We start from the raw sequence: 11,653 nt of genomic DNA on the forward strand, positions 1-11,653 counted from the left end.
CATTTTGAGTTCGTTCTAGGCATGAGCACACAACCATATTCCATGAACACAAGTACAAAACCATGTACATGAACTAGTCACGATCGATCCTTTGTGAGCCATTTACATACTAGCACCCTGTCATAACAACAATCAAATGGTAATGGATAGATAATCCACCGGTAACCAACTGAAATAGATTCAAAAGTTAACATCATGATTCCTTGAACATGGAAAACCCTAACCCAACCATTGTGCCACGAAAGTCGGTTATATTCAAAGAAAAACTCACCAACAGAAGAACCATGAAACAACAGAAACTTTTTGCACAATGATCTAATCCTAAGTTTAGGATAATTTTAATTACCATTAATGGGTTATCATAAATTACTTAGACATGGGTAAACAATTTCCTAATCAAGATCAACTTGCAAATCGATAATCCCAGATATTGAAGATAACAGACCTGATCTAAAATAAAAACATTTTGGAACAGAAAATTTACCAATTGATCCATTGAATCTGAAGTACAGTAACTAAGGCAAGTAGAAGAAAGGGGATCGATCATCCAACTGCAAGAAACTGAGACAAATAGATTGCCATGGTGGACATTCTCAACCAGCAGAACCCTACAAAACTCTTTGATACTAATACAAGAAAATAAGTTTGAATAAACGCCATAACTAAATAAAATATATAAATAAAAAATCACAGATAACATATAGGTTGACTTACAGCTAAATGATATTCAAAATCAACATGAAAGGAATCCTAAATCCTTCTCTCCTTGATCCTGCAAAACTCTAACCCATGAAAAATAGATACAAAAATTAGTTATAATCAGAGAAAGAAATGAGAGAATAGAAGAACAAAATAAAAACCATCTGTACCGGGCTGGAGAACTATGATCCCCCATTTGAAACAGCAGACAGAGAGGCTTCACATTCAAACTCCGCCATATAAGTTAAAATAGTCCATATACCTCGCATTGAAAAAGAATCAAATAAAAACCATATAGACCAGTATAGAGCATTATGATCAGATAATTGCAAGTAAAAGGCAGTAAACAGTGCACGAAATCCATATTGTAGCCTAATTGACATGCCATACTAAGAAAATATCTATTGAAACCAATTCCATATCCATGTTAATATAGCAAAACAAGCACTTACTCTTGTTAGAGTAACAAAATTATATGCCATACTAAAAAAAATTTCTATCTATTTTAACCTAATCCCATCTCCATGTGTCTACCACGAAAAGTAAACTTGCCTTATATTCAGGTTGACTTATTCTTCTTTTCAAACCAGTTCTGGATGATATCCAGTTGAAACCATTTAGTCATAATGTTGCTCAAGACAATTGCTGATACGTACTTCTAGTAGGGGATTTCAAAAGCGATGAAAGTTTTAGCAGCATATGTAACCACAAAAATAAAACTGTAAAATCACATAAAGCATGGAAATTCAAAAGCATATGCAATGTCCGCTACAAGAACAGCCTACATACACATGATCAACCTTCAAGTACAAGCCTCAAAGTACAAGAGAAGTTAAGATCAAGTGTTCTGGTAAGGGAATATAAAAGCAATTGAAAATTTTAAAAACATATGTAACCCCATTGTTGAAAATGTGAAAATCACATAAAGCATGGGAATTCAAAAGCAAATGTAATGTCCGCTACAAGAACAGCCTACATACACATGATCAACTATCAAGTACAAGCCTCAAAGTACAAGAGAAGTTAAAACATGTGATCAGGTGTTCTGGTACAGGAATACAAAAGCAATTGAAAAATTAAAATAAAAAAAAAAAAACATATCTAACCCCATTATTGAAAATGTGAAAAACACATAAAACAGGGGAATTCAAAAGCAAATGCAATGCCCGATACAAGAACAGCCTACGTACACATGATCAACTCTCAAGTACAAGCCTCAAAGTACAAGAGTAGTTAAAACACTTGTTTAGGTGTTCTGGTACAGGAATGCAAAAGCAATTGAAAATTTAAAAAAAAAAACAACAGCAGTTGGAAAATGTGAGGACATGTATTTCCATTATTAAAAACGTCAAGACCACAGAATCAAAGGGACTTCAAAAGCTAAAGCAATGCCCGCTAAAACAACAACCTGAATACACATCAAACAGCCAAAGTACAAGGGTATTTGAGATGGGTGATTAGGTGTTATAGTAGTTGGAAAATACAATAGCAGTTGAAAACTTTAAGATATGTAACCCCTTACTTATGATGTGAAAACCACATAAAGTAGGGGAGTTCAAAGGCTAAAGCAATTTCCACTACAGCAACAACCTATCTACACATGATCAAACCCTCAAGTACAAGAGCATTTAAAACGAGTGTTTAGGTGTTCTTATAGTTGGGAAATACAAAAGCAATTGAAAAGTTTATAACATATGTAACCCCGTTAAGTAAATATGGTCAAAGAAAATATGGGTTATCATAAGAAAAATACATACCATGAGTTATACCAAAAAAAACTATATTATTAAAAAATTTATAGCAAAAGCAAAATGGATTTACATATAAAAAGAAAGTCCCCAGATCAAGAAGCCAATCCTTGCTACAACAACCTAGATACACACAATATATCAATCTCAAAGTACTAGTTTTTCAAATTTTGAGAATTTAATAATCGATATCTAAAGAACCAGAAATACCTAGCAGCAAAGATCAAGTACAAATATTATCTTTCCAAAGCCTCTAAACCATAAGACGACCATTTAACTAAAAAAAGGGAACCGGTATTATACAGAAGTACAATGGGACCAGAAAACTAAACGAAGTAATTCACGAAATTACGTACCAGCGACAAAAAACTTATTGCACATGTAGTCCCAAGTTTACAAAAATTTTATGTACCATTAATTAATCGGTTATCAAGAATTACTTAGACATGAGAAGACATATATTTCCTAATGGAGATCTAACAGATAGTTTGAAAATCGATATTTTTCCAGGTATATTGAATAAACACAAGAAAATAAATTTGAGTAACATTGAAACTAAAAGACATATATATAGATATAAAATATCACAAATAACTAAAAGACATGTAACAAAAGAATTAGTTATATTCAGAAAAGAAAAAAAAAGATGCAAAAATTGAAAAAGAAAGAAAAAGAGAGTACCCATATACATTATGTAAAAAAAAAAGGCCTAATTTCTTCCAATTGAGCCCTGAACCTGCCACCATCATAACATAAATAAATCGACAAAAATCGAAATATGATAAAAGTTAATACATTGTATAAAGAAGAAAAAACAAACCTTTAATCTTGATACAATATCAAACCCTAATTCTGATATGTCGACGACCGTTGGGATGAGAGTGGATTTGGGTGGGTATTTTTCTTTTGGAGGGAATACGAATGGAATGATTGAATATTATTTTTACGGTTAGTATATATATTTGGTCGGCGTATGTCGGTTTTGGGTATCGCGTTGATTAAACGCGGGAAAAAATCAAACCCTAATTCTTTCCTTAATTAAACAATTTTTACCTTGTTTGTTTTCTTATATTAAATAAAATAAAAAATAATATAATCTAAATTAAAATGTATTTTAGTTTGATTTCATGGAAAATTTGATATTGGATCAAATAAAATATAAGTGTCAACTTTTATTTACCTTCAAAAACTAAGATTGATGTAATGGAATATACAGTACAATGTGTATAATGGAGTTAATGTTCAAAATGATGTATATGAAAAATATAATTACCAAAATGATGTATTCTTAGAAATATTTATTAAAATTGAGTTTCGGACAACAACTTTGAGCAGTTTGGTGGTGGTTTCAAGTCGAAACTCGAATAAACAACAAAGTTATAGTGATTTTAATTTTTCTGACGAGTTAGTGAATTTTCGGCGAGTCTAACTTTTGTCGAGGGATTGTTCGCGGCTGAATTTTGAGTATTTTGATGCGAATTTCATGGTCTAATTCAAAGAAACGAAGGTTTAATCGGATTTTTAAATTTTCCGACGAGTGTTTGCAGTTTCTGGCGAGTTTGAAAAAAAATAATATATTTTTTTTAATTGTATGCATAAACTAATCCCAAAAAGTTATTGTGTGTATGTCACGTAAGCAGACAACGGGTCAATGTGAAAGTAACCGGCCTCATATAGCCATAATCCCGTTTTATGTTCACAATAACCAAGACTTCAAGTTTCGTGAACACAATAAAGTTGGCCTAGAGTTCGTGCACACAATAACTTTTGAGCATTAGCTGACTGCATTTCTAGGCATTTATCCATTTATTGTATTCGTGGCATTTATCCCTTTATTGTATTCGTGACAATATTACCTTTCAAGCAGATAAATCTTGGTTTAGTTTGAGTTACAAATAAATCAAACTTTACAACAAAAACTGAGTATTATTCAGAAACTTAAGCAAATCACAAAGGTTCAACTACATATTCAAATACCATTATTCAGAAATGACACTTACATGATGGATCAGACCTATAAAGATAAAGATGTGTTGCCAATCAAACCAGCAATGAAGAGCCCGCTAAAGTGACTAAAGAATTCAAATTCAAATATTCATTCTACAGAACATTCACAAAGGTTTTTCGCCATTAATGGAACTTAAAATCTTATGATCCAAAAAATAAAGTCACAAGTACAAACTTCAATGCTTTGTGAAAGTCAGAGATCTAGAGTCCCTCAAAGAATCTCATATGATCATCAAAAGTCTCCCCGTGCCTGATTTTGGCTAGCGATCCATCTTCTTCAACCTTCATCAACATCAATTAGGCGATTTAGTCAAGTGGAAACTTCATAAACATACGAAACATCATTTAACTTTTATAATGAAGTCAAAGTTCAAGAAAACATACCCAATACTCAGGTGGGCGCATCTTGAGGTTGTAAGTTGAAGCCATGCTCATGCAGTAGGCACCTGCATCATGAACTACAAGCCCAGCACCCTGCAGAGACGAACTTGTTATAACATTATGCAACAAACAAGAAATACAAAGAAAAATGTGGTAACTGTCATTCCTAACTTAATTGCATATTGTTAAAAAAGACGACGAAAGAAGGTGAGAATCTGTACCCTGGCTGGTGCAGGAAGGTCCCTGTTCTTCCCCAAAAAATCAGCTGATTCACAAACCGGGCCCACCACATCAAATGTTGTAACAGGAGAATCAGGTGGCGGAGGAGAAACCAGTTCTATGTGCTGCATTTAAATATATTAGAGCTACACTCTGTGTTCTAAAAAATAGGTTAAAAACACATGAAGCAAATGGCAAACAAAGTGAATATATAAGTAAAGGAGACAAGGTATCATCTCAAATTGACCCGGATAAAACCATTATGTCCATATTAATATATTTTTAATAAATACTTTATGCATTAAAATGATTTACCAGTGATAGAAAAAACGGGAAGGTCAGTCAACTGGTTAAAACATGTTATTTAGTGTACAGGTCAAAAGAGGGCGGGCCAAAAACTCAGAATGAATGACAATGAGCTCAATTTGTTGAAATACTTTAATCCTTTGATGAGATCAATTTAAGAGGTTGTATCAAGTATGCATTAAGAATATACCTTGACTTTCAACATGTTTGGGCATTTGAGATAATACTAACACAAGTCAAACCAGGTGAAAGCATAAAGGTCAAATTTATATCTTACTTGATAAGCATCGTACAGGCTTGGACGGATAAGCTCGGCCATGCTGCCATCAATCACAATGAAGTTTTTTGTGCCGTTCGTTTTTACACCAGTCACACGATTAACCAAGCAGCAAGTATTTGCTATCAGTGACCTTCCTGGTTCAATGATTAGAGTAAGGTTTCGAGACTTGACTAGCTCCCGTACCTACAGCAATTAAAATATAAAAAATTTCAGCCGAGACTTTTAAAATCCAAAATGACTTGATGCTCAATAGTTGCCAGAAATAGCAATTCTTACTGTGTCGATCAGATCTCTGGGTGTAGGAAGGACGGTACCAGTATGGTAATAGTCAATCCCAAGACCACCTCCAATATTCAAGTAATTAATTTCAAACCCTTGGGCTCGAATTTCATCAATGAACTTCACCATGATGGCAGCAGCATCTCTGAAAATGTCAACCTAAAAGACAGAATATTGAAAGAAAGAAAAAAAAAAGGTTACCCTTCTTATATTTACACTGAGGTAGTGATTTAACCAGGTTGATAGGCTGGGTAACAAGTCAAATGAGTCAGATCAGGTGGTATGATTAGAAAGACTATTACAACAATTGTTATGACAATAAAAACCTGAATATCTGAATAAAGGGATTTAAATAGTTGTACTTTTTGATAAACTATTTTCAGTAACATTTGACCCTTGTGAGGCATGTGATCCATTCTTTTACTATAGCCAAACTATTTACATGTAATAAAACATGACCTAAAATAACCCAGAGCAAATAGGTTAAATGAATGCATCTAATTCACACTACTTCACTCTGTTCTCCATTTGCCAATCCGTTTCCATTGACCCATGGTTACATCATTTTTCCTAGTATCTTACAAATGAAACCCACAAAACATAGATCTCACACAGATTATAGATACTTTACATACTAAACAAGGAGAACGCAGGGATGTAGAGTACCTTGGTAATGGTGGACCCAAGATGGCAATGAGCCCCAACTAGCTTCAGTTCATCAGGATAAGACTTCACCGCATCTAAAAACCATTGCAACTTCTCGTTTCTGATACCAAATTTGGAGTTCTTATTCCCCGTTGCAACATAAGGATGAACCTGATAATAAAAAAGGTACATAATAACAATTACAACATATTAATGTATTGCATATACATGGTAGAAAGTAGATAACAAATCTAAATACAAAAATAAATGAAGCAGCATTCAATTAAACATTGGCATCATCATAGCAAACCAGGGCTGCTTTTGGATTCCTCATATTAGGCCAGCTAATAGTTTGAAACTCTGGAAATAAAGTAAAGAGCCGATGAGTTCTGCTAGCCAGGAAACATGTTCCAATTTTGCACTCTAAAGATTAACAAACTGCACAAAACAGGCTTCTTGCTAAACCAGCAACTTCAAGATAAAAACTAGTACAGCAAGATGTCAAAAATGACCTCCAAACAAAGAGGCCCAAATTACTAAAAGACTACCAAGCAAAGTCATTACTCATTACAGCAGCAAAAGTAAGCGCTATTCAAAACTCAAAAGTGCGCATGCGGCAATTGACATAACTGGTAATGAAGTATATTGTTTGTGACTTTGTGCCACCAAGCTTTTAAGGTAAACCAAAAAAGGAAAGAATAAAAAAAGGTCTTGATTTGATTACCGATCAAACGGAAGTTCTGAACAGCCTGTGATAGAAGTACAAAAAACATCCTACTAATCATGTCTAACTTAGAACTTGCCAAAAAAGAGAAGAAAAGAAAAACATGACCCCCTTAAGACTAGAATATAAACTTAGAAGCCACCAGCAGTAGTATATACGCAAACTGGTAAGACTTTGTTTAGATCAGCCGTATTAGCCACTTAGAATCTATCAATAAACGAGCTAACCCATACTCACGACTGCAACGACAAATGCACAAAATACATACCCATACAAAATGAACCAACGAATCACATAGGAAGTGTGGCAGATACAAAGGGTATCTGAACTTACAAAAGCACACAAAAGCAAAAAGATCGAGCTAATTAGAAACGCACGATGTGCTATCAAGAACCGCTCATCTCCTAAAACATGGCAATCATGATAGTAGGACATCATAGCAGACCAAAAAAAGCAGGCCAACCTAGCAGCAACATACGAGGGAAGCCTTTATAATCCCCATAGAACCACAAGAGAACAGTCACATAAATAATTAAAGTTTACCCACTAACCCTTTAGAATCAACCCACTTCTGGGTAAATAGGTTGAAAATGCCACCTGTATGGCTCTATACAATGTCATTGTATCGGTTGTCACAAGCCTTATGGGTTTACTTACTTTAACAATAGAAAAATGATGATTTGATTGCACAAATCTTTGTTTAAAATTGACAATTTATATAAAGAGAAATTTCACAACAAACCTGAGGGTCAACATCTGGATTGATCCGAAGCAGTACATTAACCTTCTTTCCAGCAATTCTAGCAGCCGATACAATGTTATCCAAATCAAATTCACTATCTATATTAACAAATACACCTTCTTGAGCAGCAAGAACAAGATCTTCCAAAAGCTTCCCATTTCCATTAAAAATACACCTACCATTAACATCAGATCACAAACTCAATCGTGAAGTAGACAGCAAGCAAGAGATTTTCAGCCCCCTATTCTATTAGTCAGCTATGGTTTTATCAGGAAACTGAAATCACAAGTTGGTCCTCATAATACTTGTTGTTTCTACCATGGTTATAAGCCTTCACCCAAAAAAAAATCACAAGTTGCCAAAAGTTCAATATTAAGTTATAATTCGAAAGGAGTGTTTGGAATTTAGTGATTACTGTATTACTCGTATAACTTTAACTCATGACTAAGGAGTTTCTAGTGTATGGGAATAGTGAAGCTGATTAAATTAATATGAATTTTTAATAAATGGAATATTCATAAGGCAGGTTTCAGCTTGCTTTCTTAAAACTGACTCTCTTTTTTTCTAGAAGAAGATAGAGTTATATGCTTCCGTGAAGGTTTGCCAAAAACCGTTTCTATTTAGTATCGTTTTGCAAATACGGAAATACCATAACCTGATGAACTCCTAAAGAGCAATCCCAGACACCCTCTACATACAACAGGACTGGACGGAACTAACTTCTGGTACTTTACACGTAAAATTCTAAGATAATCAAAAACATCCTACTACCTTTTCTGATTACTTATGTTATCAAGTCAAAGACTCATAGCTTATCAATTTCCAGTGTTTGCATAGAAGTGGTCAAACAATCACTTTTCCACTAACTACAACAAACCGAATCAAACTTAATAATCATCATTTCACATCCAAGTTAAAAAAAAAAATAAGGGTAAATCCCCAGAAACCCCTTAGTCCCGTAGAGGAATACTTCCTCACAAGCTAGCGACCCTGCAACGCTGTCTGGCGGCGAGACCCCAGAAACCTTGGTTGGTTGAATATTTTTCAAAAAACCCAAATTTCCCAAACACCAAAACATCTTATTTCTAACTTCCAAACGCAACGATCACGTCCGAAACACAATGCCAAACACCCCATCATTCCAACAAACGAACAAAGACACAAAATACACTACCATCTAGATACATAACTAAAAAATAAGAAAAACAAACTAAACAAAATGACTCAGTAAAAAAGCAAAATTTAAGTACATCACCAAACAAACATGGTCACACGATATAGTGATACACATTATATTATTACTAATATTACTATTACCGATATACATAACTTATTTATAAATAAATTTAAAAAAAAAAAGATTTTGCTAGCCATATGACCATATCCCATTGTGCTATGGTTAAGACACAGTAAATTGTTGTATATGAGCATTGATAATTACTTTCAGGTGGCAGTTATGTGTATGCACAAAAACTATACTCGGCAATCAGCATTATTAGTTAGCAAAATCAAAAAATAAAAATAAAATAGTTGAAAGTTTGTAATAGTACCTTGTAGGATCAAAACCAGCTTGAAGTGCCAACCTAAGTTCATTTCCACTAACCAAAACAGCCCCACATCCCAAACTTCTCAAATGTTTCAAAACCACAAAATTATTATTAGCCTTAATAGCATAACCAATAATGGAATCATTCAAACCCTCCAAAGCATCTTTATAAGCCTCAACATTTCTTGTAATTTGGGGTTTACTATAAAGATAAAATGGCCTTTTTTCTTCAACACTTTCCATGATTTCTTGGACTTTAAGTCCTTCAACATACAAAAAGCCATCATCTTTCTTGGTAAAACAATGGTTAAATTTCTGGGTTTTTTGGGGGGTTTGTGATAGGACTGATTTGATGCTTAAAGTTTTGGACTTTAAGGATTTTAAGGAGATTTGAGATGTGGGTTTTGTTTGGATTGAAGTATTGTTAATGGGTTTGGTGAAATATAAGGATTGGAGATGAAGTGAAGAAGATGAAGCAGCCGCCATTGTTGGAGGCAGAGTGCAGACGAAAGTGAAGTAGTGTTTTAATCTACTCGTAATATTTTTTTTCTTTAAATAGGTTAGTAAACGACTAAACTAGAAAAAGTAAGGTATGGGCTTTTGCAAAAGGATATGGGCTGCTGTTAAACACAAGGCTATCTCTGTCATTAGCTTTTCGAAAGTTTTTTTCAGGAGTTTTAGTTTTTTATTTTAAACTAAAAGTTTCTAAAATATTAAAATTTTTGTTTAGATGCAACTAGTTTAAGTTTTTATTTAAAAGAAAAAACTTCAAAATCAAGAACTTTAGCTTTTCGAACAAGCTTTTAATCTTTAAAACTACACAAGTACCTTTTAAAGTTACAATTACAGCTATTATACCAAACACTTTTAGAAAATAAAAGCTACAACTTACAGCTCTAACTAAAAGCTACAACTTACGGCTCGAACTAAAAGCTACAGTTACTTTTACTAAACATACCCTATAAATCGATGAATGACTACTTCGATAGCTCGATTTGTAATTTTGTATGTGTTAAACACTAGCAAATATCAAGTTGGTACTTTGACTTGTAATAGTGTTATGTTATGTTATCTACGTCTATCTCTATATATGATTTATAATAAAATAAAGAAAATGATAAATCTTCTTAATCAAATAGCTTAATAATCTTTTTAATACATTAAGAAGATGACATGTGGTATTCTCTTTCCTAATCTTGCCCCCTGATTTTTCCACATGTCATCATCAGGTGGATTATTGGGCTATTTGGTTAGGAGGATTAATCATTTTCCTTTGTTATCTCTAGTCAACGGCCGGTTAACTCCTGACAAACAACCAGGTATTAACTAAATTAGTTGGTTGGTTATTTATGCTCGGTAAAATGTATTTTAGACAAATAGTATAACTTGTTGTTAATAAAAATTAAATAGATAAAACCGTGATGAAGCTAGGGGTAGTTTGTTAGTTCATATACAGTATAAAGCTTGAAAAGAGAGTCTCAAGCTATCGCTCTTGATTAGTTTCACTTTCACTCGATGTATATAGGTTTTTAATAGAGTTTGGGCCATATATACATTGCTTTTTGTAAAACTACAACTCCTCCAACATATGCTTGCGTTATTTATCCTTTTCTTATATTATTAGATTGATCTATAATAAGTCATACAAGTCATTTTTGTATAATAACAACTGTAATGGAAATAGTGTAACATATTGGGAAAGTCTACTAGCTAGCTGCTTTATGTTTTCATTTTGGTTTCACATAAGCTTTGAAGGTATTTGATATGTTTTTGAGGGTATCTTTATCTATTCATTATCTTGATCAAAGCATCTGCTTAACTGTAGTCAGAAACTTTTTTTTTCTCCTTCAATTTAATCACGTGGTGAAAGCAGTGATAATCTGTTAAGAATAGTTTATATGGTCATGTTTTAATTCAGATCCACTAACTATTGATTTCTTTTTTCATTTTTTCGGATTTCGTTGGAACAATTGAGAAATAAGAAGACTTTGGCAATTTTTTCAATATAGATTATTCACCCTGTATCTTTTCATATTAGCTAACGAGGAAACCTATCTCCCACATTTTTTCATACCTT

At 33.3% G+C, this 11,653-nt stretch overlaps 1 protein-coding gene across 1 annotated transcript; it reads right to left on the reverse strand.

Annotated features, from left to right (window-relative positions):
* Positions 1-4,353: 4,353 nt before the first annotated feature.
* Positions 4,354-10,112, reverse strand: LOC122592293 (diaminopimelate decarboxylase 1, chloroplastic-like). The gene is made up of 8 exons (XM_043764487.1): positions 9,581-10,112; positions 8,031-8,205; positions 6,586-6,735; positions 5,917-6,078; positions 5,638-5,823; positions 5,057-5,179; positions 4,839-4,928; positions 4,354-4,736 (listed from the first exon to the last, which is right to left on the reverse strand). Exons 1-8 carry the CDS (start codon positions 10,060-10,062, stop codon positions 4,656-4,658), a joined length of 1,449 nt encoding a protein of 482 aa, XP_043620422.1. The 5' UTR covers positions 10,063-10,112; the 3' UTR covers positions 4,354-4,655.
* Between the last annotated feature and the right edge of the window lie 1,541 nt (positions 10,113-11,653).

Source organism: Erigeron canadensis, chromosome 3 (genome assembly GCF_010389155.1).
Source record: "Erigeron canadensis isolate Cc75 chromosome 3, C_canadensis_v1, whole genome shotgun sequence".
In the NCBI taxonomy this organism is placed as follows: Eukaryota; Viridiplantae; Streptophyta; class Magnoliopsida; order Asterales; family Asteraceae; genus Erigeron; species Erigeron canadensis.